This window comes from Pygocentrus nattereri, chromosome 2 (genome assembly GCF_015220715.1).
Source record: "Pygocentrus nattereri isolate fPygNat1 chromosome 2, fPygNat1.pri, whole genome shotgun sequence".
Taxonomy (NCBI): Eukaryota; Metazoa; Chordata; class Actinopteri; order Characiformes; family Serrasalmidae; genus Pygocentrus; species Pygocentrus nattereri.
The window spans coordinates 26,795,938-26,823,776 of NC_051212.1; the positions used below are offsets into that span (position 1 = coordinate 26,795,938).

Genomic DNA, 27,839 nt, shown 5'->3' on the forward strand with positions numbered 1-27,839 from the left:
GTCAGCATGCTAAGCCGCAGGCAGCATACAGTCATGGAAAAAAAGAGTGGCAGGGGAGCAGACAAACAGAGATGAGGGTGGGGGAGACAGAGTGTATATCTCTCCTCCAAGGCATCACAAAGGTCCAGAATGACTCATAATGTTTTCTGGTTGTGATGTTCCATGTGATGTTCCTGGTATGAGTATCATACCAGAACTTCTTAAAATGAGTTATAATCATTTCATAAGACTGTGTCCTTTTTCAAACATGTTTGCCATGCTTGCAGCAGTATCTCTTGCTCCAACGGCCAAGGTCATGCTTATCTCTCTTTTTGCATGTGGAAAATGTCATCAAGAGCAATTCATTAAGCAGCCATATTCAATGCAAAGATAAATGCATCTAAAACTTAATTTTTAACTTAAGTGTGGAAAAATCTTTCTTTGAGAACAAAGGTTACAAGCAAACATGCTGTGTGCTGCAAGAGTTGAATAAATTCACCAAAAAAGGTTATGTTGGGGCATGCTTTTGCTCCCTTTCTCAGAGGTTCTGCACAGCTATATAGTTATGATGTAAAGAAAGTTATTCAGAGTGGTTAGATAGATCGATACTTGAAATTTAGCAGCCAGTAGCAGACGCACAGCACTATACAGTAACCGTAAACCGGTATACACTAAATAGAATAAATAAACCAGATCCTATATACAGGCATATTTACAAATAGAAAAAAAATGTGAAATGCTCCATTTATGAGAAATGGTCAGAATTGTTTACAGTGGTGGTGATAGGAATGAGATGTCCAGTGTTTAATGCTTCTAAAAGCTACCTCACATGGTAACACACACACACACACACACACACACACACAGATGCTTAAGGTGTTAGTTTGAGAAAGTTAGTGGCCTAAACGTTATTTTTCAAGTGCATTCCTGGCAGAGAGGTACAACTCCATTTCCAAAAAAGTTGGGACACTGTGCAGAATGTAAATAAAATTTATATTTTTTATATAAAAATACTACAAAAACAACATATCAGATGTAGAAACTGTGACATTTGACTTTTTCCCCCCCAAAAAAAGTGCCTATTTTCAATTTGATGCCAAAAACATGTTCCAAAAAAGTTGGGGCAGGGGCATGTTTACCACTGTGTTTCATCACCTCTTTTAACAACACAGTGTTTGGGAATTGAGGAGAGCGACTCTTGTAGTTATGAATGTGAAATGTTTTCCCATTCTTGTTTGATATTGGATTTCAGCTGCTCAACAGTTGGGAGTTTCCTTTGTCATATTTTCATTTTATAATGTGCCTAATGTTTTCAGTCGGCGGCAGGTTTGGACTGCAGGCAAGCCATTTTAGCACCCGGACTCTTTATACTGAGCAATATTGCTGTAATACATGCCGAATGTAGTTTGACATTGTCTTGCTGAAATAATCATGGCCTTCCCTGAAAAAGACATCATCTGGATGGCAGCATATATTGCCAAAACATGTATATATCGTTCAGCACTAATGGTGCCTTCACAGATGTGCAAGTCACCCATACCATTTGCACTAATGCACCCCTATACCCTAATTAATACCGGCTTTTGAACTGTGCACTGATAACAGGCCAAGTGTCCATGATTTCCAAAAAGAATGTTGATTTATCAGACCACACAACACATTTCCATTCCTGTCAGTACATTTTTAATGAGCTCAGGCCCAGAGAAGGTAGCAGCATTTCTGGATCCTGCTTAGGTCTGGTTTCTTTTTTTGTTTGAGAGTTTTAACTTGCATTTGTGGATGCAGCAATTAACTGCTCTCACAGACAGTGGTTTTTAGAAATGTTTCTAAGCCCATTAATTTCCATTAGAGAATCATGTCTTTTTAATGCAGCACAGTCTGAAGGCCCAAAAATCATGGTCAGCAAATACTGGTTTTCTTGTCCCTTGCATACAGAGATTTCTCCAGATTGTCTGAATCTTTTAATGCTATCATGTACCATAGAGGATGAAAAGCAAATGTTCTTTGCTATTTTACACTGAGAAACATTATTCTTGAATTGTTGCACTACTTGCCCACAGTGTCTTTAACAGAGTAGTGAAGCCCTCCCCATCTTTACTTCTGAAAGTGACCCCAAGATGCTATTTTTATATCCAATCAATATGCCAATTGACCACCAGGTGTTTTTTTTGGTGTTTTTTGTATTACACAGCCCTTTACCAGCCCTTTGTTGCCCCATCCCAACTTTTTTGGAAAAATGGACATCTATACCGCTCCGTCATAACTTTGTGACCACCTCCTTATTTCTATGCCCATTGTCCATTTTATCAGCTTCACTTACTATATAGGTGCACTGTAGTTCTACAATTACAGATTGTAGTCCATCTGTTTCTCTGCACACTTTGTTAGCCCCCTTTTACCCTGTTCAGTGGTCAGGACCCCCCTGACCCTCACAAAGCAGGTCCTATTTGTGTGGTGGATCATTCTCAGCACTGCAGTAACACTGATGTGATGGGTGTGTTAGTGTGTGTTGCGCTGGGCTGAGTGGATCAGACAGCAGTGCTGCTGGAGTTTTTGAATACTGTTTCCACTCACTGTCTACTCTTTTATACACTCCTACCTTGTCAGCCCACCTTGTAGATGTAAAGTCAGAGACGACAGCTCATCTACTGCTGCACAGGTTGTGTTGGTCATCTTCTAGTCCTTCATCAGTAGTCACAGGACGCTGCCCACAGGATGCTGTTGGCTGGATATTTTTGGTTGGTGGACTAATCAGCATCACTGCCGGACTGAAAAGTGTTTAAAAACTCCAACAGCACTGCTGTGTCTGATCCACTCAGACCAGAACATACACTAACACACCACTACATCAGTATTACTCCAGTGCTGAGAATGATCCACCACCCAGACTACCTGCTCTGTGAGGGTCCATGGGGGTAAGTGATTTGTATATCATTTAGATTTACATGTTGCACAGCATCCCATTGCCATTGTAAGGCAAAATAGTCCCCCCCAAAAACTTTTTTGTGGATTTGTCAATATTTTACAATAAATCAGCATTACGTATGAAAACTCAGAAGACATGCAGGTTTTCTGGTCATTTTAAATAGAAAATAAAATGGCTATATTCACACTGTAGACATCACAACTGCTGATTCCCATCACCACCACTGTAAAAAAAAAATGAAGAGAATTGAGAATGTGTTCACATCTCAATTATCGTATTATGCAAATCTGAAACATCTGTGAAATTTAATCTATTACAAAAAATTAAGTGTGGAACATTGCACTCCACAAACTGCTGCATGCAGGGGAGGAGCTAGGAGAGGCTGGTGCTGTGTAAAAATTCAAATGGGAGTGTCTTTCTATTTTATTAACTGGACTTTTGTGCAATGTTGTCTTCATTAGGCTTTTTGAATTATGCAGCTAAGTATACTAACCTAAGCAAAAGTAAATAGGCATGTTATGCTGCCTTCAAGTAGTGTCACCAATATCACATTTATGTAGTGGGTACACATGGACGCCACCACAAAGGTGCATTTACTTAGTGGGAAACTGGTTGTGTTTCAGTTATTCACACAAACACTCCAGGCTAAAATCATCCACATGCAAAAATACAAATATAAACACAATGTAATGCTTCTAACTGGACAAAAACATTCATCTAATGATCATTATTTGTGCAGTAACACAAAATAAACTTACTCCTTTAAATGACAGAAAAAAAACACAGTAAGCAAAAAAGGATGATTCCCAGCATCATGCATCTTTTCCTGACCAAAACCACTTGAACATGGATTACCTTACCTTATCTTACAACCTCCAGAGGTCCTAGTAGGAACTTCTGAAGGCAGCATTACAGCAAACTTTAGCTTGACAGCATAAGCTAATAACATGGTGTGAGATACTGCACAGTAATGTCTCTTCTTTCGGTGCAAAACATTAGTGTTCAATTTAAGACAATACTATACAAAATTTTCAGGCTTTAAAGAGCAGTACATCGCTTTATACAGAACCAGTAACTTAATATACTTTATATTATGTAACTTAATATTTAACAAAAATACAATTTTGTTTATTTGATATTTTGCCCACAAAATAATATTCTGTCACATTGGCTTGATAAAGTGTGACAATATTCAGACCTTTAGCATAATTTATTGTTAGCTCCTGTGCTGAACTGGTCAACCTATTCTGATTAGGACAAAATCCAGTCCAATTCCAGAGAATATAGAATATAGACCAGTTAAAAAGTACAAAAAAAACCCAAACAAAACAAAAACAAACAAACAAAAGCAGCAACTATAATGGTTATCCAACATGGCATAAATAATTTAATTTGCTTTGGTCAGCTAGCCAGTGTCCCCTACTGCAGTTGAACGACGCTTAGCAACTGCGTCATTTAATACTCAATTCCGTGACTGACTAGTGAACCGCCAAAGTGAAAACTAAGCAGTACTAGAAAAATGTTGAGTGCAAGAGTGAATAGCAGGAGTCTCACAGCCAACGTGAAAGTGTTGGCAGCTCTGATAATGTCTGAACTGAGATGCTTTCTTACTCTTACTTGCAGAATTTGCCAAGGAGTCGTTGCATTTTCCATTGAAATTTCCATTTCAAACCTTAAAGAAATGGCAGATACAGAAAATTATCAGCCAGATCAATACTTTAAAAGTCCCTAACTATAGTGTAACAATGATTTGTTACGATTAAACTGGGTAGCAAGCTGCTACGTCTATTACACGAGTGCTGATCAGGGTCATTTCTGAAAATTTGGGGGCCCCCAACCAAAATCTGAATTTATGGGCCCCTCATTCATTCCAAATGTATGATTTTGTCTGGAAGAATGAATATGAATTAACACTTTAGTTTTATAACTTTAATAAGTACTAAACGTGCCAAGCAAAATGTGAAAAAAAAAAGATTTGGGGAAATCCCCCATCCCAATTTATTGAAATGTGTCACTGGCATCAAGTTCAAATTGGGCAAATATTTTTCAAAAAACTATAAAATTTATCAGTTTCAACAAATGTTGTCTTTATATTTAATTGAAAACAGTATAGGGCTGAAATACATTGCATTTGCATATTGTTTTTTTATTGATATGCACATCATTGCATATTGTTTTAATTTTAAATCTGGTCACACTGTATTATAGTTTTTTTAGACCAGTTATTATGGATGGGTTGCTTTTCTTCCACCAGTATAAGTGACTAGGCCTATTCAAAGTCCTTTTTTCTGTCCTAGTTCAGGTTAATATTTTTATCTTGCACAGCCAATGAATTTAAAAAAAAAATGTCCTCCTTCTTCCAAACACAGGAAAACATTGGTGGGAGATTTGCCTTCTCCACTTGACGTACATTGCGCAAATGTCAAAGTTATTGAGTGCAAAGATAGACTGCTGCATATGGCATAACAGGGTGCTACACAATGAGCAACCATTGTTATTTCATTGTGTAAACTTCAGGCTTGTAAACTGCCATACACTATGAGTGACATTAAAATATCATCTAAGGAATCTTAAAGGGATCTGTAATTCAGTTTTGACTAGTAAAAATATTTTAACTTTATCAACGACATAGTCACTACTTAAATTTAAATTACATTTATATACACACAATTTTTATTGTTTAGTCAGAATTACTTTCTTCCTAGTAAAAACAGAACTATGACTTGTATCGCTGGCGCCATTTTAGGCTAAAAACAGTCAAATATCAGCATTTGAAAACGGGTACCTTGTATGATTAACCCCGATCCACAATATTAGTTAGTCCCCCTCCTCATATCAGATGAGCTTTCAACATTTGTTCCACTTGAGAGGAGCAAGGAAGATTCAGTATAGTCTTCCCCTTGTGCCACAAGGTCATGGACCACAGGCACCATTTGGCGTGTTTGTGAGTCTTGGCAAGAACTCATCAGATTGCAGACAAAGTAAACTGTCCTGACGGGAACTGGAACGGCTGCCAAAGAAGAGGAAAGGGTCATGCTGAAGCAGTGCTGTGCCACAGAAACAAATTATGTCAGCTGCTCCCTGGACGACAACAAGAACGTGTGAGGATATGGTGCAAATCCTCCAATGCAACTCTGATGCAATTCAATTCTGCTAAATTTTCTGTTGATAAAATTATCAGAAAAGACCAACCTAGTAGGGCAGAACAGTAATTGTTTAAATACGCATGGCAATGCAATACAAATATCAATGATCCATGCTTAACCAAGAGAAATGTCACCTTTATGCATTGCAACACCTGCTAATATGGATCAGTTATATGAAGCCGGGTCCAGCTTTTCTACATTAAACAGTAGAAAGAGTGCATGAAAATGTGTACAAAGAACTGACCTATTTTGAAGAACAGGTTCTGTTTCAATGTTTGTACAAAGAAGCCAGAAACACATTAAATGTGCCAGCAGTAATGACAGTCAAAGAGCCATGTATCAGGAGGTCAACTGATCAATAGAGAAAGAGCCAATACTGTGGAAAAACTCAGCTACTTAAGTTTGTCTACAAGCAGCACCATAAGCCAGCAACAACAGGCATGAAAACTGCCAAAAAGTGTACTTATTAACATCAAATCCCATTACTGTTTTCCATCCTGCCTTCATGACTTTCCTGCATGACTCAGAAGTATATATCACCTATATCAAACAACGGGCCACTTGAGAGCCGGTCTGCCCTATATGGCAACTATGCACACTATGTAGAGCCCTGCAAATTACACAATTACCCCACCTCCCCTTTATGTCAAGGATGGGAGGATAATGCACAACTATCCATGCAGGATCAGGCAGTCTTGCGTTTTCTCCTCTACTGATGTCAGCAAATTATGAGCATTATTAACACCAATGGGCAACAGTGTTTACAAAATTTAACTCAGAAAAGAGATAAATGTCATGCACAAAGCTAGGCACTCTGTGGAGACCAGTTCAGACAATATATGGGCATGCCCATCTCTCAGTACCCAATAACCAACAACCAAGTATTCTGCCAAGCCATACTACAAACAGTATTTTATATTAAAACATGACCAAGGAAATCTGGGGGAGCTAGCTTGAATGGGCCTCATGCAGCTTACAAAATTGTATATATAAAAAAATTGTGAGTGTTCTAGGTCATTAGAGCAATAATTTTAAAGGAGGGAGGATTGTAGAGGGAGCACTGGTGTGCCGGGCTTGACTGTTTGGCAACTGAAAATGTTTTACTTAACTCACAGATCAGGTAGGAGAGCCCCATATTTTTTGCTCACAAAGTACCTGCCTTTGGCAGCAAGCATAACAAATCTAGTTGAAACAAATTTATGGGCTTCTGCATGTTCAGTCTCTCTAAACCTCAAAAGAAAAATGTCTAACTATTCCCATCTTACTGATAAACAGATTACTAAGACAGAGTAATACCTGAACAACGTGTCTAATAGACATTTCAGATCAATTTTAAAATGAAAAATCACACCAGATTCAGACTGCAATATTTTCTGCTGCCTGTAGCACCGTTTACTTCCTCAATTCCTGTAGTTGCATAACAAACACCAGTCCACTGATAAAATAAAGGACTACTTCTTAAGATGGTGAGGAAAGTGGTCATTGAGGACATTTTTAAAAGTAAAAAAACAAAAATCTGAAGAAAATGCAAACAATTAGGTAGTTTTTCCACTTTCCACACAGAATTAAAAATTAATTACAGTAATAATTCACAGGGTCAAACACACACACAAAAACACTTCTATTAAAGCCATCTTAGAGCATGCAGATTTTAAGATGTTCTAGCATGTTATGAATTTACTATTAAAACTGTAATGTTTTTTTGACTCACTGTGTGCAATCAAATTATAAAAACTGGCTAATTCTATCTAAGCTAAATATGTGAAAATAACTTGCTCGAAGTCTAGGGTATTCTATGATTCCTCTGCCACTGTGCCTTCTGAAGCTTACACTTGGTAAAGTAAGCATTGCTTCCTTCCCCAGACTACACTGGGACACAGTCCTGACACTGAGAAGCACTAAACTGTATATATATATATATATATATATATATATATGTGTGTGTGTGTGTGTGTGTGTGTGTGTGTGTGTGTGTGTGTGTGTGTGTGTGTGTGTGTGTGTGTGTGTGTGTGTGTGTGTGTATATATATATATATATATATATATATATATATATATATATATATATATATATATATATATATATATGTGTGTGTGTGTGTGTGTGTGTATATATATATATATATATATATATATATATATATATATATATATATATATATATATATATATATATATATATATATATATATATATACACACACACATATATATACACACACATACATACATACATACATACATACATACACACACACACACATATATACATACACACACACACACTGTTTAAATTTGCAGCTGCTTGACTCTAATAAAATCTGTGAATACACAGCTTTCCTCAACAGCAGTAGTGGCAGAGTGCCCCCTAACGCCAAAACATTTACCTTTTTACCTTCAATAAATTAGTCAGGTAATATGTTAAGCCTGATTGACGAAAATATCTTCTATTTAATTTCAAAAGAAAATGTTTAATAAGTCAAACCCTTTTTTTTTTTTTTTTTTTTTTTACAAAATGTGCTTTATTTCATCTCTCAGGACTTATAAAATGATCAATTTCATTGCACAACAACAATCGCTTCATACTCTCTTTAAGAAATATGTCTATGAAAGTCTCTTCCATAAACTTTATGCACATCTTCTTTCATGTGGAATGAGTACACTCAAATTCAAACACTGGCCCCCTTCCTTCCCTCTGGAGGCTACTGCCTCTGACCAGGAACACAATGTGCAAGAACACGCGGTTTCCAAAAGAGGTCGCACTAGCAGCATCAGTAACAGCAGCAGCATTGTCATTCTGTGATTTCCAACAAGCACAGCAAAGGCACCAGACAGTTCTTTTCATATTTTTTTTCCCTTTATCCAAATTTTTTTTTTTTTTTAAGTGGACTTTTCTATAGAGTTAAGTAAAGTGCAAACACTTAACACTTAAGTCCAGACACATACAAAATACTATTTCTTTCCCTCCATCATTACAACATGACAGACAACAATAAATACAATACACAGACAAATACAAAACTGAAAACTTGAATAAAAAGAAAAAACACCACTATTTGCATGGCCTACAATTCTTCTCTTGCCATGCATCAGTCAACTATTTGTCCATGGGACTACAGCACACCTTCCTAGGGTACAGGCTAGCTGAGGGCATGAGATGGGGACAAAATTTCAACAGTGGTGGTATCATGTGGAAAGTTCATAGCGATCAATCCATTGATTTCCATTTGTTCCTCGTGCTTTCCCAACCCCACATTCATCTACAGGTGCAAGATTCTGCCACCATGTCCTCATACTCCTTGTAGACGATGCTGCCATTCTTCTCCATCATCAACACACTGATGGGTTTGTATTTGTATGGCACGCAGGAAGGCAGTGGAATGTCAGCCACGCCCAGCTCGCTGATGAAGGTCTGTACAATGGCGTGGTTGGGTGAATTCAGGCCGTAATGCAGGATGCGGGGGCAGTCACCCATACAGTAGCGGGGGTTGTACATGTGTGGTGCAATGATCCAGTGGTCCCAGCCCAGGTCACGGAAGGTCACACGGTACGAGTGCAGCTTGCACTGGTTCTTGGCTACGCTGTTTTTGCCCTGCTTGTAGTTCGGGATGTCTGCAACGATGCTACCGGGTTCTCTGGAGCGTCGGGATCTCGAGCCAGAGTGAGAAGGGACTTTGACGTACTTCGCCCATTCCATAGGATGTCCCTCTTCTTCCAGGAAGAGAAGCAAAGCAGGGGCTCTTATGTGGTTTTGTGGCGGGAGACGTTTCTTCTGGGCCCTGTGTCTCACAACAGCAGATTGAACCGAACCAACTTGCAGACACTTGTACCGAACGATGAGGGCCAACCTGCTACCTTCAAACTGAGACACATAGGATGTGATATCAGATACAGTCCACAAGCTCTGAGGGCCCAGAGTGACAACAGTGTCATTGGCAGGCTGTGAGGAAGACACTCTGGCCGTGCACCTAACAGGAGGGTATGGTGTCACTGCTGACCTCAGATGAACGAAAGATGCCCTCAGTAGTTTGTTCAGTGGGAGGTTTTCCAATTCATACTGTACGGTGTAAGAGTACAGCAGGTCTGGCCAGGTCAGGAAAGGGAGGAGAGAGAGTCACTCTCTGGGTGGCAGGCAGACAATCACTCTGGCTCTCACAAAAAACATTTAATGACCAACGCATAAAGCAATGAACAACAGCTTATTAATACTGCCACAATACTTTCACAAAGACTACTACTCCAGCAGCTTATAAGTACACATTTACCTTATAAATTTTGCAGAATTTATAGCCCCATGTAACAAATCTGCATGCGCATACAGACTGCTTATGATTTGCTATGTTGATTCTGGAATTTAAAAATGAATTGTAACTTTGACAATATTCAATAAAGCCAGTGCTCATTTTATGGCTAAAATAAAATTCTTTGGCTAATTTGAAACAAAGATTTTCCTCTGACAATGCTTATTGAGCATATTTCACTGCTTCATAAGGTCACATTTGTTAGACCCAGCTAGAAAAATAAAACAAAGCTGATCATCAGCAAAACCAACACGTGTTTTGGAGGTTGGTATGCTGGTCAGCAGCAATGGAGGCCGTTATGCTGATCACCACCAAAAACCGCGTATGTGGTGTTTTCCACTGAGCTCAAGACAAGCATGGACTTCATTAGCTGTGTTTTTTTCCCAGTAGGTGTCGTATTTTTTAAAGAATCGCAATCAAATCAAATGAATCGAACCGAATCGAATCATGGTGATCGTCGGGGTTCTATGATTCACTTAATTGTTCCTGAAGAATCCCAACTAAATCGAATCGTTGAGAAGTAAGATAAGCATCATATTCTTGTATAAATACGAGGGCACAAGCCAGTGACACGTATAAGAAGTAAAACTGAAATGTTTTACCGTTTTGTGAGAAGTGGAAGTGTTTTCTCGCGGTAAACGCACGAATCAGCCTGACGGTGTTGGACCCAAACAGTTTGTGCTGTTTCGGCCTACCGTCCGCATTCGCCGCTCTCCTGTACAGACTCCACATGAACTGCAGGCTCTGGTCCTCTGCCGGCCTCTCTTGAAGCCCGCTGATGTTGGCGCTTCTGTGTTTCGTGTGGCGGTTTCTTCGGCCCTGCTCCGTGGAGGTCGGCACCCCGAGGCGCGAGGGCGAAAAGGCCATTTTATCGGCCGAAAACGTGGACAACAACATGAAGAAACACAACAGCACACAGAGTCTGAGGAAAGTGTGGCTGCCGGCAGCCTTCATGTTCAGCTTGTGGCACGGCTGAGTGCAGCCAGAGAGGCTACCATCGTCCAGCAAAGTCACAGGGCGGAATTTGTGCCACACATCACCCGACACCTGCTTCACTAACACACGTTTCGGCAGCAGCGGCCTCGGCTAACCTGCTCAACATAAAAGGCCGTGCGCGTTACGTCAGCGGCGCGAGCAGCCTCGAACCCGAGCGCCGCCTCAGTCAGAACCACTGACCAGGGGCCGAGCCAGAACCTGTTCAATGGGGCGGCCAGGTTAGAGCCAGGGAAGTTACTGAAGAGGCAAACTGCTGAGCGGAAAAGTGCAGTAACACTACGAGGGAATGTTTGGCAGAGTGACGGGCTAATCTACCGCCTTAGCAGGGACTGCTGAAAAAAGACCAGTATAACCACGAGGATCAAAGCCTGCTGGTTTTGCTTTTACAATGAGAACTGCCTTATTGATTCCCATTAGAAACCACTAGGTTCCTGTAACACACCATTAGATGCCATGAGGAAACCATCAAATGCATCTGGAATTGGAAGACCTGTTAAACCGCTGGAGTCCTTTACTCTGTGAGATCAACCCATCAGGAAAACACTAAATAGGCCACCACCAGAAATAAACACCATGGTTTCTGTGATTACTTTTCGGCAGAGTTGTACTCTGCACTGTATTCACCTCTAGCTTACATAGTCAAACGTGTATTCGGCTGGAAAAAGCAAAGCAGACATGATCAACGCTGCAGTAGTAAATATCAGTAGCTGCACACCCGTGACAGGTTTGATAGCTGTACTCTGTGCTGATTCTTCAGCTCTTTCAGTTACAGTAACGTTACAGGAATCCACATAGAGCACAACAAAATACCATAACAGACGGATGTAGAGATTTGTTCGGGTGCTTTTACATATTTCGTTTTTCTGAGGTTTGCGAACAAGTTAGAATAGACAGAATACACAAATCAGCAAAACAGCAACGCTGCATTAGAAAAAAAGACTAAACTGAGTTCAGTGTATTAATGCAACATTTTGCAAATAAATAAGCAATTTAAAAACAAACAGGGGGATACAAACAGCCGGTAAAAACAAAATCAGCTTCTCCTTACTGCACAGTTACTGTACACTGGTTGCTCTTTACCAGGTGATCTTTATGAATAAACCTTTTTATGCTACGTGAAGTTGTTCAGTGTTAGAAGTTCTGACGATACGCGTTATGCACTTTGTGCATGACGTAATTTATCACGATATTGATCACTTTTCGTATTGCACAACTCTAAGACAGATGTCCCATTAAGTTTGTCTTAAACTCCTTACAGAAAATAGCGGCCCATTCACCACTAGTGGTCAGATTTAGCAAAGCATTTGAAAAAAGCTCAGTTAACGCTTTAACATGCCCTTTTCCTCAGGCTGTGCTGTTTTTAGCGCTGATCTGAGGCCGCTCGGACAGCTCTCTTGCAGCAGTGAAGCCTGGGAATTTGCGTAGGAGGAGCTGGTTCACTTCAGTTGAATAAAGCGCAGCTCGGAGCTGGACAATGGACAAAGCTACAGTTTCACGGTGTAGAAACGCCCGCCCCTCAGCCATTATCACATTGGGCAGTACCAGTGAAACTCTATCCTAACGGTCGCTCTACCTGTCACTCAAACGAACTTCTCAGCCTGAAGCACTTCCTCGGCTTTCAAACTTTGGAAAGTCAGTTTTGACCGCATTCTTCGTTTTACACCTGTTTTCGGGAAATCCCCGCCCACCAGCACTAGTATTGGGTAGCTTCTCACACTCAAGCGGACCTTCTACTGTGAGAGTGAATTATTAGCCAATTGGAACGCAGGTGGGCGGGGCTTGTTGGAATACAGGTGGAGAAATAAAACTCGTCCCCAGCAGCCCGGCCCTCCTCCCCTCACGCCGCGAGCTGCCCAGTTGTTGATAGTGATGGAGGGATTGGACTCCGCGGCCTGAGAGAAGTGAAGGCGGAATGATCAAGCGGAAAGGCGGAATGGAGACGGTCGAGCAGCTCGTGTCCTTCAATCATATCCACGTTCAGCTGAACGGAGGCGCTCCGTGGGGCTTCACTCTGAAAGGAGGGCTGGAGCACGGAGAGCCGCTCATCATAACCAAAGTAAGTAAGTGAGTGAGTGCTGTGGAAACTCGTGCGCTCGCGCTCGTTGTCTTTCAGCCGGCGAGACTGTGGGAGCTGCTGCACAAAGAACCGGAGTGAGACGGTACGCGGTGACGGTAATGACGCGCGGAGCTGCAGGATGTCATTCAGTAACTTTTACTCAAACTTTGCAACAGTGTCTGCAGTCTGGTATCAGATTTCAGGCGCACTGCCTGACCGCTCCGCTCTCACAGTTTTGGAGGCTTCCACTGATTTAAAATCTCGAGTTTCTGTCTTTTCTCCCATGGTCTTGCATGATTAGAGAGCGCTTCTTCCTTCCCACAAGTCAGCTCTCTGTGGGCTTGTCTACACTCACGTGAAACGTGGGGGCAGACTTTCATTCAGACTTTGCCCGAGAGCCTTACTTTTTGGTCTGGTTGAAGTGTGCTCTGCAGTGTTTGGTCTGGTTGAAGTGTGCTCTGCAGTGTTTGGTCTGGTTGAAGTGTGCTCTGCAGTGTTTGGTCTGGTTGAAGTGTGCTCTGCAGTGTTTTTGAATTCTACTGAACTTTTCCAGACCACACGGGGAATGGTCAGCCGTTATATAAAGGGAGAATCCACCGAATTTCTACATAATTCAAAGAGATGTAAACAAAGTCATTCTGAGTGGCTTGATGAGAAATGGTGCACTATAGAGAAACTTGCCAACTCTGATTTCCTCACACTCTTGGTGACAGGAACCAGGGCCCCTGGTCCAGGGGTCTTAATGTCCACAATGCAAATATAGCCATTCTATCCAATGAATCCTTATGAGGCCATGCATCAAGCAGTCTGTCAGACATCAGACAGTGTATTTCTAAATGGCTTTCTGTGAGGTAGCTTTCAGAGGCATTGAAGTCTTCACACGTCTGGTTCTTATCACCACCGCTCTACCCAAATCTGACTCAGAAATTTTCTCTAGACCACTCTGAATAACTTTGTTTACATCTTAAGCGTTTAAGTCTGCAGAAAGTTTGAAAAATCACTTGAATTCCCCTTTAATGTTTGTTGATCATAGTCATCTTTTATAGGGATATTGCAACCAGACCAGAACTTTTTATTCATGAATTTTTAGATCGTAATAGACATCAGAAGGACATTTTGCAGTTAAATGTTGATCATTTTATTTCTACATTTGCGCTCACATCTTTTTAGACGACTAGCTTAAGAACACAAGTGTCATGGAGTTTTTTCACCTCTCTTTCCCCTGAAGTTCGATACCGCTCTTTAAACTCTGCACTGATTTCTTTCTCATGTAAAATCTAAACTACCTTTAATGCAGTTTGATTAAATCAGTATTGTGTAAGATTTTGTGCATCAGTAAACCAAGATCAAGATCCACAATATCAAAGGTTTGAGTGGATTCAGCTGCTTTGATGTGCACATGCACTGACTCGGGTGTTCATTTGTGCATACACAGCTTGTGTAATCTCCAAAGAAAAGCGCTGCTATGTCATAATGCCCAATGCCAAGCATAGGTTATGGGGGTATAACACTCTCCTGCATTGGACTGTATGGAGGTGGAACTGTGTTTTCTGGATTGCTGGAACCCATCTGAATACATTTAGGAGCTGAAGTGGCCATTTTTATCATCCAGCATCAGTGCCTGACCTCACTAATGCTCTTGTGGCTGAATGTAGTCAAATCTTCACATCAGGGTGCCAACATCTAGTGTAAAGCCTTCCTGCAAGAATAGAGACTGTTACTGCAGTTAAGGGGTGCAAAGTACCAGTTAATGTCCTTGATTTCTTAAGTAATGTTGGATGAGCTGGTATCTACAACATTTGTCTATATAATATATGCATGACAAGATTACTGACATGCTGTGAAGCAGTCAGTTCCTGATAAGAGTCACATAAAACCTTAGGATAAAGCATAGTTCAATTATGATGTACTGGAGAAGGTGGTGCAGTAAAGATGTGTTAAGTTTTATGATGCCTAAAAGGCAGTGACACTGCCACCAAAAGACAGAAGCTTGTCTAGGCTTGACAAAAATGTATAAAGCAGATAAACACGCTAAAATGAATCATAACACCTAAATTATAGAGATATTTGCAAAACATGTTCTGAGAAGCAAGGAATGGTAGGCGCTGGTTAACCACCTATGCAGACGAACAGCTAATATTGACATCCTTGACATTTGGTACAATGGCACAACAGGGGCCAAAGAAGTCTTGTATCTCTGTATTAGCTGCTGTCATATATCAAGCAGCTGCTCCAACAAGACTATCACATTTAAACCTAAGAACTTCAGGTTCCTCAAGTATCTGAAACCCAACAAAGCCTGAAGATCTGACCAGTTCCCCATTAGAGTCTTCAAGGAATGCAGTGCTGAGCTTGCACTCTGTGCTGCCTCCTCTGTTGTTGCCTTTGAAAAGGAAACCAAAAGAACTCTGCTTTCATTACCCCAGCTCACAAAAAGTACATGAAATCCACATTTCTGCTGTGTAACATCAGTAAAGTCATGAAGGCAATTGTGAATAAACAGTCACAGAGTTGCCTAATGAAACAGCCTGGCTTTAGATTTTTAGAACTTTAGATTTGGGCTGAGCCACAGTACAGTAGACGTGTTAAACATCTTGTACCAGAGATGAACCAACTTCCTGGATCATGGAGAGGATTGGGACTATGGCATCAGTGATTGTAGACCAAACTTTAGTCTGAAGGGTTGTCTCAGAACTTTTGTATGTGAATGCAAACCGAATTCACCAACACGTCAAACAGAGAGCATTTCAGGTCACACCTTAGGACCAATTTCATATCTTGATATGTCACAGTTGTCTCTAAACATTTCATTGTATGAACTACTTACCAGCATTTCCATCTGAAGTGACCTGAAAATGGGATGCACTGAGGAACGGCGGTGGCAGATTTAAAGTTGGAAGCAGCGTCACCATTTAGAACCTAAAGCAGTTCAGTTATAAAGTGGGTTTCCGTCTGCCTCTTTTTTAAAACAAATTTTGCAAATGTGTATAAAAACTTGGATGTTAAAGCCAAAAAATCCTAAATATGATAAAATAAGTTTTTATTTAACTTGGATGAAGTGAAAAAGTTGGTCATTGATCAATGTAAAGGTGGTGAAAACTGGTGATGGAAACATTTTTCAGATGAGCGATGATGTAGTAGGAATGAAGGTCACATGTTTGTCACAACGTCCTCTCAGAACTGTTCGCCCAGATGCCATTTGATGGGGTTCAGTGGACAACAGCAAAGTTGGACAGTAACTTCAGTCCTCATTAAATGGGCTACTGCCCATTCTGTCCACTCATACATGACTGTAACCTCCTATTTCTCCTGTGTCACGTCATTTTCAGGAATTTGCGCATAACCGTAGTTGATGGCAACATTGATTTAATTAGTATTTTCTTTTGCTGACTTTTAAGAAATTTGCTTAAAATTGGCAAAATGGCAAAATATTTAAATGGAAACCCAGCTACTGGTTCAATTGACTTACCAATATTTGTTCTGGAACCATACATAGGCAGCTGTCAACAATAGAAAGTTGGTTTATTGGGGAATGTTAGGATAGGTGTACCATATCTTTACAAAACACAAGTGCCCAGCAATATGCATCATATAACAGTTCTCACAACACAATCTGATTGGTTTAAACCATTCCAGCCATGTTATTTGTGATAAAAGCATGTCTTTTCACAATAATTGCATTATTCCATTGAACATCAGTTGCTAAATAATGACTTGCTTTACACTGCAGCTAACTGTTACTACTGTAGCACGTGCATGCATACATTCTGTTAATTACTTCTGTAAGGTAATGTTTGCCTGCAGTCTGTTTGTTCAGTAATCTGGCAAATACTGAAGTAGCTGACCAGAACCTGATATTACGAAATTTTATGGCTCTGTCTGTAATGAAAAAGCTTCTGTGTTTCTTGGCTGAAGGAATTGCCAAAAGTAAACCACATTTGATACAATGTTCGGGGCTTCTTAGCTGTACTTTTTCTCTTCCATTTGCAAAACGGATGTATAAAAACAGTGCAACACGAGGTTGTAAGTAATCGTGAAGAACCTCACTCTCCTTTTCTATTGCTTAAGTACACCTCACTTAGCTGAACTCTCCATCTACCTGCTTCAGCCTATTGGAGAACATGCAAAACAGTCCTATACACAACTGACTGTTCTCAGTCTGGTCCTCAAAAGCCTGGTTGCCACTGTCACAGTCATGTTTAAAACGCATCGCCTTTGGCATCTGCAGGTCACTGTGAGCAGCGATGGCATGTCGTTCTTTAACATTCCTTAACACAAGAATTCCCAGATCACAGATTTTGGCACACATGTATAAGAAAACAGAATAGCCTTCCAAAAAAAGTCAGCATTGGGGGATAAAGTTTCCATGCCCAGAGTATTTAAAGAAGTGTGTGTATATAGTATACTGTCACATGTATACATTTTAAGTATTGATTTTACAACAGGTGAGCTGAAGTTCAGATATACATTATAATCCCTATGGCCCCCTAAGTCTGGTAATTTATACTTAATACATTATCTTTGCTTCAGTAGCCTCTGTACATTAAAGAATGAGGGCCTGCAGGTCTGGATGCAAGGCCAGTTGTTGAAATGCATTTGATTTCCCTTCTGTGGGTTGCCGTCCTGCTACGTTCCACCAAAAATGTTGATTTGTTTTTCTTGCATTAACATGTTTTGAGGTACAAGAGCCCCAGAGATCACATTCCTAGACTCACCCTGTGAACCAGCAGATGGGGGGAAGGTGGAATGGAAGGGGGAAGGGTAGGATACAGGGAGAAGAAGATGGAAAGGTTGGGGGATGTGCTTCTTGGAGATGAATGTTAAAAAGAAATCTGCTCAGTCTGTCCTTATGTTTGTATACGGTGTGGACAGATTCAAGAGTCTATAGACAGTGAACTTCCTTTTGCTGTCTTGAACAATTCAGATTCAAGAGCACACAGTGTTTATGGTTTAGCTGAATGTAGAGTGTTGCAAGAGCATTAAATCATCCCAGTGGGTTATTACTGAGCTCCAGCTTTAGATAATACTTCAGTGCTGCATCATTGCGGCTAAGGATTGTTGACAAGCCTGAATGAATTCAAGACGAGCATCAACTAAATATTGTAAGATAAGATGCCTGTGTTAAAGTGTGCCCAGGACTTGTGGGATTTTTTTTTTCTTTTCAGAGTGCATTGATGTAGCAGGCCCCTTTGCTCACAGATCACATCATGTACTGAATGACTGTTACCCCACCCAGAGCCTTAGATGTCCTGCTCACCTACAATAGGACCTGACCTGCTACTGGAGCGATGACGAGATGCATCAGATAATTGCTATAGTCTAGACTTTCACATCATTACTTTATGTGAGCAATGGCTACAGTACTGCAGAAAAGTCAGAGACCACCCTTTATTTATTTAATTTCTAATAAATATAATATAAAACAGCTATTAAGTACATTTTTTTAATTGAGAGCGGGGGAAAAAGCAAAAAAAATTAAAATATATTTATACTGAAGCATTAACAGCTGAATATATTGTCAAATGTTGCATTATGCAGTGCCTTCATCACAGCCTCCATTATTTTCAGAAGACTTACTTTCAGTGATATTTTTCCACATCTCCAAAGTCATAATCCAGATATTTGAAAAAACATTGTGATATTGGAGTTTGGGTTCTAAATGGTCAGTCTGTTGTTCTAAGAACATCAGCAGCTTCTTTGTTTTATTTATATAAACTATTTTTGGTTTATTTAGTCTTTTTCTCAGTAAAGGCTTCTTTACAGCTACACATCCTTTCAGATTTACGGTGTTGAGTTGTCTTTTCACAGTGGGAGGATGGACAGAAACACCTGTGGATTTTAAAAAATTTTAGATCTGATGCAAAAGTGGAGCTTGATTTTCTCCTGTCTCTCATGATGAAAGATAAAAGCATTAATTATTGTTTATCTTATGATGAGAGTTTTGGTGGTTTATCAGGCATTGCATGATTATTAAGAGTCCCATTTTCCTCAGACTTTCCCATTTTATCCCCCTTCACCATTATACCTAATCTCTTAGGAAATATCCTGAAAGATGCTTTATTAGCTGATTCTAAATTAAATTAATAAAAGGTTTTCTCTGACTTTTGCGCTGTAATGCAGTCAGGGTTTAAGGCACATGTGTCAAGCTCCAGTCCTTCCGGGCCAAAAACATTGTGGACTTCAGCACACTTCCTCATTAAACATACCTGATTCAGCTCATGGGCTAATTAGCAAGGCCTTCTTAAACTGAATTCAGAGCGTTAGATGAGGGTAAACATTAATATCCACAGCACTTTTGCCTGGAAGGTCCTCAGTTTAACATGCCTAGTTTAAGAGATGTCATCCTACAGCTTAACTCACTGTTCCCATTTCCATTTAATAAGACCACTCGTTCATCTTTTAAAACAAGATTTCTTGATTATGATATCCGTCTAATAATGGCAGGAGAATATACATTTTATTTAAAAGGCCCTGAGGACTCTCAGCCACTAAATGGGGGATGTCGTGCACATGCATGCCTAATTAAGCTGTGTTGCAGACTGGTTAATTCTCAGTGAGCTTTAACCCACTGTTTTGCAGGCTGGTTTGTGGCCAATCTGATAGCCCCATATCATTCACCCACACTTTCTAACCAGTTAACCTGAAACACATGCTTTTTCTGACATAGTGGTCCCTGAACCAGCATACTGTGAATGTGTGTAGGTGCATGGGCAACTTGAATAAGTCCCTTTTTCAAATGTTGCTGGTCTCCGTTTTCACCATTGTGCCCAAAGAGTTGCAGTTCACATACCATTTTAGCCCTTGTTGGCCTAGGGAGTGCTCATGTCTGAACACATGGTTTTTCCATCTAATTTCAAGGCAAGGCACGATCTGCATGCTTAGTAGGGCCGGCCTCTCCTATCAGATATCTCTAGACACTCTTGGAGGCACTGCTGACCATTCATGCACAACAGAAGGGTTACAAGGAGAGTGCCCCAGGGTTCGATACTGGCTCACCTCCTGTAACCCTATCAAATATAAAGACTTGCCAGCATTTCATTCAGAGACCTCTTTAACTTATTAAGTAGTTGGAAAGCATGCATGTCCATGTGAATTAGTGGCTTTCTGTGTGCTTCCATGTTTGACTATATAGAACAAGCAGCATGCTGCCTTTTACAGTTGGATGCACTGTGATAGTTTAGAACAAGCACATTCTAAATGAAATTATTATTGACTTGTTAAATCAGACTGACAGTAAAAGGTGACTGGCAGGCCAAGTATTTTCCTGTTAACACATCTTCTTGTCCAAACATATAGCTTGTGACACAAACAAAGCAAAAAATCTTGGACATTTCGGCTTAGATCATGTTCTTTGCATATCAGTTGCAACACCAGTTTTGAGACACTTAAGAGAGGATTAAACAGCAGAAATTGACACTTTTTTGCACTGACTTTAAAGGGTTAAACTCCCAGCGTTAGGCCTCTAATAAGAACAGCTACAATAACTAAGCACAAAAGAAAAAAGGGCCTCCTCCTGATGACAACTGAAGAACTGAGACCATTCTATGTGAAATGGAAGTTGAAAGTGGTCAAGTGGAACGTTTGCTTTAGTAATGGCTCCTGTCGTAAAAAGCAATGTAACATGCATGTACTGTGCCCAGCTTCTCAAGAATTTTACAGCTCAAGCCAGTGTCACTGAATGCAAGCTTAAATGAGACAAAAAGCAGTAGTAGTAGTTCTTTGTATGCATGTAATGCAGATCAGAAGAGTGAATTCAGTTGTATGGCACAGCATGGCACGGCCTACTGGTGGAAAATTAGTGTTGGGATTTCCATGCTCACGTTAAACCACCAAAAAACTGCAAAAAAAAAGCTCAAAACCCTTTGGTTCTGACAATGAAACTAATTTCACATGACAAATAAATAGTTAAAAGCTAATTTATGGAAAATGTCCCTGTTAGGTCTTTTCTCTAATTACTGTTAATGTACTCTAATTACTAATGTACTGTCTGTCTGTCTGTCTGTCGGTCTCTCTCTCTCTCTCTCTCTCTCTCTCTTTCTTTCTCTCTCTCTCTCTCTCTCTCTCTCTCTCTCTCTCTCTCTCTCTCTCTCTCTCTCTCTCTCTCTCTGTCGATCTCTCTCTCCTCCTCTCTGCCTAACTCTGTCGATCTCTCTCTCTCACACACTTTGTCTATCTGTCTTGAACTCTTAAACTCTCTCTCTCACACTCTCTCACTCATGGTTTGGGATGGAAACTGCATTTTCTTGCATTTCTCATTTTCTGCTGTGGAGTTTATATAGACCACAGGGCACACTAGTCATACTTTTCTCCCCACTTTCTAATTGGCCAATGGAACTTTTTTCCCAGGCATCATAGTTTTGGGGTGAGGGAAGACTCTTTGGACTTTAAGACGGAAATGTTGCTCTGAGGCCCTTTTTTCAGTTTAGGTTTGCATGGTACTGGCATTATAAGTCACTGTACTCCCTTTCAGTTCCATAACATCTTTTATCAGAATTGTGTAAAGAGTAGAATGACTTCCTCTTTTTCTGTTGTCCAATAAAATCAAGCCTCTATTTCTGGAACGTTTTCCTAGAGCTGAATCAGAGACACTGCCTGTCTGACTACTGCATGGGACATCGCAATGAGGTAATGGCTACTTTTGGTACCACTGATTTGATGGAATAGAAGAGGAATTGGGTGAAACAATGTTTGTTTGCATGTTGGCATGTTCTGTAGCTGGTTTAGGGTGTGGGAAGAATCTGATATCTAGTTGGAATGTGACTTTGGCTCCTGTAGGGCTTTGCCTTGGGTGGAGGGGCTTAGATGGAGGGAGAGATATTGGGGTCTTTTTGCTTCAACAGCACCCCCAGTATACACAGACACACACAACATATGCTTCTGTTTCTACACGTCCCTTTGGGTCAGACTACTCATTAGGAGTAGTTAGTGTAATTTATGTGGACATGGTGCAGAATTAGCGTATGATTTAACTGATAATAGACCTGAATATACATATGTAGATATTCAGTGTTGATAATAGGTGGAGTTTTGTTGATACTGGTGTCAATACTAGAACTTAAATACAGTACAGTGTCTGTGTCAGTAGTAGGGAATACTGATACCATAAAGCAGTGTCTGTGTGTGCTACTGAGGACTTTAACTGAAGCGAGTGACGTATCAACAGTGTGGGATTATTTCACATTCAAGAAAAAAGTACAAATTCTCACTGCAAAATCTGTATTGGCAGTGTCTTGAGGAGAGTCTGTAGTAGAAATATACCTGCTGAATTTTACGTATGCCACAGATAAGTGCAGATAATGCAGTGTACAAAATGCATGTAATGAATGGCTGAGTCAAGGATCTTTCAGTAATCCTTTTTCTCTCGCTGTGTAGTCAGTTACAGTCTGAGGTAATGTTGGTCAAAGCTGTTATTGAGGGAGCTAACATTACAGAGAGAACAGCCCATTTCGTGCAATAACGATAGCCTTTAGCACAGATTCCTACTTTTTATTACTGTAATGATTAGCGATCACAGCAGTGTCTAATGGTGGTAGATGGAAGCATGAGTGCATGGGGTGTATGAGGCAAGACCTTCAACTCTAAACTGCTGCATTTTATTATTTTTCACAAAAAAATGTAAATTTACCTCACTTGTTCAATATGGTTACTATCATCTAAAAAACTTTACTTGGGCTGATACAGTAATGGAACCGCCCTTAAAATGGTGTTGGGAATTCTTCCAAGGGGAACTGTCGATAGGCAGAGTTAACGAGTTTTGGAACAGACAGCTCATGTGATTTGTTCTAGGTGTTTTAGAAATAGCCTTAATATTTCTGAAATATTTCTGAAATTTTAAAGCTCTTTCTGAAGAAGGAGACAGGCCACTGGTTGGAAAATGAGTGGGAAAACTAATGCTCAACATGGCATCTCTTTACAGGGAAAGTCCTGCCCTTCAATAAAAAGAACTAATCTGCTTGCTGGAAAAGTCCTATGATGACTTTGCAGTCATTTGTTTGTAATTGGTTTAGAATATTGGTCCATTTCTCTGTTGTAACTATATTACTTATACTGAAAAATACTGGTGTATTAACTGCCTGATTTACATGTGTACACTGGTTCCACTTTGTTGCCTTTCAGTTGTTTACTTTTGGATTATTGTTTTTTTTTTTTGATGGATTTAATTCACATTAAATATAATGCATTACTTTTTTATTTTATTATTTTATTTTCTCAGCCTAGTCAAGCACTATATAAACTACTTTCTTGACCAGATATGAAATTGCTCATTCACTTAGATTTGCTACATTGGACCAGCCTGTCATAGGATCGTTCAGCCATCAGACATGCTCCTCTCAGGGAGGTCAGCGCAGAGAGAAAAGGAAAGACTAGAGGGGAGAATAAGGGGGCACTTTGTTTGAGCAAGGTTAGCAAGGGCTACAAGGTCATTCCTCACACATCATATCCTCCATTGACACACCATAGCCCTATTCATAGACAGCAGGGAACCAGGAGCTGACAGGTTTTGTATTAAGCCGTCACACTGCAGCCTCCCTTCTCCATGCGTCCATGTCTGCTGTGACAGTGATGAATCAATCTGCCTTAGCTTTGGCCTAAAGGTCAACAACTCTATAGTTCTGACCATGTCCTTTTCGGAAACACATCCTGTCATGATTTCCCAATTTTAGGAAAACTATCGATTAAAAATAGACATTAGATGAATCAGCAATGGTGATAATGATAATGCACATTTGAAAGTTGTACTGCAGATCTCTTTTGTCTCTTACAGCAGACCACGTAGTGTTTATATATCAGAACGTTACAAATATAAGATGTGGTGGGCTCCTCATATTTAAACTTATGAAAAAACACAATTAATTTAGTTGTTTTGATTATGGTGGTGGACTAGTTCAAAATCTACCATTAACATTTGATTGTATTGAGATCTGGTGACAGCAAAGCCATAACATGTGATTTATATCATTTTTGTCTTTGTCAACCCCTGATCTAATGCCTTGTGCATGGTGGGCAAAGGAATTCTATAAGAGACCATTTTCATCAGTATAGAAATGTTTCTTCATAGATGATCAGTCAGAGTAGTATTGTATTGACTTGCAGTGACTACTCTCTAAAAGGACAAGTGGACACAAACCATGGCAACAAAATGCCCTCCCGATCTGATCTGGCTGCATGACAGGTCTCTGCTGACCTGTACCTATAATTTTAACGCTACTGAACTCTCAGATGTGCATTCGTCTCTGTAATGAACGGTCTATATAGTGCAATCCTACTATAACATCCCTCTCTATGCAGTTGTGGATGAACTTTTCTTGCTGACACAGTCTGGTCTTTGACCTTCTCAGTCACCTCAGGAACAGTCGCTCTTCTGTTTATCCGTACATGTGGAACTAATACACAAGCATCACAGTCACTGAATGCATGCTTTCAATTTCCAATTTTCATCTGTATTTACTGATCGTTTCCACGTTTTGGAATCTTTAAAAACTGTGGCCTTTAAAAACCTTACTTGAACCTTACTTGACTTGATTAATCGACAGTATAATGAATAGATTTCTCAGTCCTTTAATAGTCTTTTAATGAGCTTAATATTTGTGATGGAAACCTTAATAATGTCATTTCAGAGTCATTATCATGAGTACATCTGCTTGCAGTGTTTGCCTTTGTTTGGGTTATGAATCTTGTCCAGTTTTTGTGAACTTTTAACAAGCTCACCTCAAAAAAGTGATTTATTTCCATTCGCACTAGGAAGCAGCCTGATGTGTCTTTAATTTGGCCTCTGATTTAACTTCACTAAAACAAAGAAGAGATAAATCCCCTTTAGGAGGTTTCTTCTTCATCTCCTTGGAAACCCTTCAAAGGTGTCTTCTCACGTCACGGCGAGAGAGACGCTGTGGTGAGAGCACACGCTGCTGCCTCTGGACTGGCTTCAAAAGCCAGAGGTGCTCTCTGGTCATGTATGAGGCATTAGGGATGTTTGTGAATATGTCTGCCAGCCCTGATATATGGCGTCTCAATTGCTCTGTAAATGGATATTTAAGTGCTCTTGATATACACATAACTGATTCGAGGGTATGACTAAGTAATTGAGTTATATGGAGCCAAGTTGTTTTGGTCTTACTGTCAACTGAAATGTAGATTTAGTCTTGCATGTTATCACACTTGGAAAAATGACTCTTTTATATTGCTTTTTTTTCCTTTTTAAACATGTGCCATATGTGACAGCATTCTGAAAATGTTTTATGGTACTTATGAGTGGAAACTTGATAACATTGTATTAATATTTTTGGAGAGTTGAGAGTTGTTTGGTTTGGCTGCATTGCAATAAGTGTTTGGGCAGCTATGCTAGTGTTTTGGACAGTTTTAAAGCAGCACTATTTATTTATTTATTTATTTTTGTCTTAACTGCAAAGTTGACATTATACTGCGGTGAATAATTTACTTAAATCTTCAGACATGTCCTTCACCAAGGTTTGACTGGGTTCTCTTAGAACACTCTTTCACCATGCTCATAAAATGTCCAATTCATCTGCTTGTGTGGGTCTGAAGCAAAACCAGTTTTGCAAAATGTTCTTCTCCATGTTGCCTGCACTTACACATTTCCACCAGGGAGGTCTCCAAATCCTCAAATCTTGCATAGTGCAGCTTCAGCTTGTGCTGGTGCATTTCATCTCTGTGAAGTGATTCAACAGAGAAGCATTTTTTTACTGTTATTTGTTTTAGGAGTGGGTGATATGAGCTCAAATTGACATCACAACATTTTACACCAGTCACATGATTTATATATCACGTCTTTTTTGAAAACTAAGCATCATTGGACAGCTCTGTGCACTTGCAGGAGAACATTACATGCCAAGACTCCTAACTGCCAAAGCTAACAGACTTGCTGAATGATGGGGGATCCTACCCACTCAGAGAGAGCAAGGCCAGTCATGCTCTCTTGAACTCCTGACAGCCAATGGCTGTGACATCACCAGGGATCAAACTTGGGATCTTTTGATGACCAAGTGAATGCTTACTTCCCATTTTGGACACAGTTCTTTGGCGTTCTCTTCTACAACCTTTCCATCTGTGTGCTTACCCCTGCCCTACTCAGTTTAGTCTTGCATTTTGTACCTGATCTATAAAATAAGATTTTTATTTTATGGTTGTTAAAGGTAACAAAGGCAGCTTGTTGTTTTAAGTTCCATGTGTTTCACTGAGAGGTTAGCTTTGGTTATTGTGCTGTAAAGATAATTAACATTGGACTGCAAACGTAATGTTAAAGTGTCTGTTGAGAGTAATTCAAGAAAAGTATCTGATTTGACTGTTGAATGAGGAGCATTTAGTGGCATTTGTGTTTTGATTTAAGTGTCACAGGTGTTTTAATTTGTTAGAGTATGGAGGTTGTTTTACAGTGTAGTGTGATGTGATATATTTGAGTGAAACACTTATTTTGACTGCAGTGTGAGACTTGTTACTGATGTGTGCAGTGGTAAATGGTTTGGCATGGCTCAGGTCTGGTTGTAAGACATATGCAGCTGGAAGTCTGTGCAAACAGAAGTTGTCAATTGAGACTGTAAGAGGCAAACGAATGAGGAATGTAAATTCGTTTCTCCACTGAGAGGCATTCCTTCCGCACTGAGCCTCAGCTTAAAACAAAACATTCTCTGTTGAACTGTAGGGTGTGTGTGTGTGTGTGTGTGTGTGTGTGTGTGTGTGTGTGTGTGTGTGTGTGTGATTGAACACATTTCTGTTAAACATTATATTCTAGTTAAATGTGTATCTGTGTGCTAAACATGTACATTTTGCAGATCATAATGCTGCTCATATGCTCATAAGAAAATCAAAAAGCAAAAAAAAAAAAAAAAGGCAAAAGCCGGTTCTTTAGTGAGTAAGAATATCACTGATCAGAACAAAACATTATATTTCCATTTTTGTCATTTTTCAGTTTTTGACAATTTGAAAGTATCCCTTGTCCTTAACATTGTGTTTGAATTTCATGATGAATGGACCAACGGTAATGATGCAAAATTACTTGGAAAAATCTGGTTCCATTGATTTACATTATAAAAGTAAATTATGTTTTTTGTTGTTGTTTTTTTTTTTTTTTCCTTCTGTAAAGTTCATATTTTGGAAATACAAGGTTTTGTTCCGACAGCAGCGATATATATATATATATATATATATATATATATATATATATATATATATATATATATATATATATATATATATATATATATATATATATATATATATTTGCAACAACAACATTAGAATAAATACCAGATACACAATGATGCTGATGGAGTATAACAAATCCATGCAATGTCTGGAGTGCACCAGAAGTCAGGACCAAACCTGTGCTCATCTAACTGTATTTGTCTATCCAACGTATTAAGAACTTTTTAAAAAACAAAAACCCAATATTTAACTGTATTTATGTTTATTTTGTATTCA

General features: G+C 39.6%; 2 protein-coding genes across 2 annotated transcripts in view; one reads left to right on the plus strand and one right to left on the minus strand.

Moving 5' to 3' along the window:
* Window positions 1-8,553: 8,553 nt before the first annotated feature.
* Window positions 8,554-11,628, minus strand: bmp15 (bone morphogenetic protein 15). Its single transcript, XM_017709833.2, has 2 exons — window positions 10,954-11,628; window positions 8,554-10,133 (listed from the first exon to the last, which is right to left on the minus strand). Exons 1-2 carry the CDS (start codon window positions 11,303-11,305, stop codon window positions 9,307-9,309), a joined length of 1,179 nt encoding a protein of 392 aa, XP_017565322.1. The 5' UTR covers window positions 11,306-11,628; the 3' UTR covers window positions 8,554-9,306.
* A 1,576-nt stretch (window positions 11,629-13,204) lies between these two features.
* The window catches only part of shroom4 (shroom family member 4), a 70,791-nt gene continuing 56,156 nt past the window's right edge, over window positions 13,205-27,839 (plus strand). Inside the window, exon 1 of the mRNA XM_017709881.2 lies at window positions 13,205-13,403. Within this exon, the coding sequence (XP_017565370.1) occupies window positions 13,260-13,403 (144 nt within the window). The 5' untranslated portion in view covers window positions 13,205-13,259. The remainder of the gene's footprint in view (window positions 13,404-27,839) is intronic.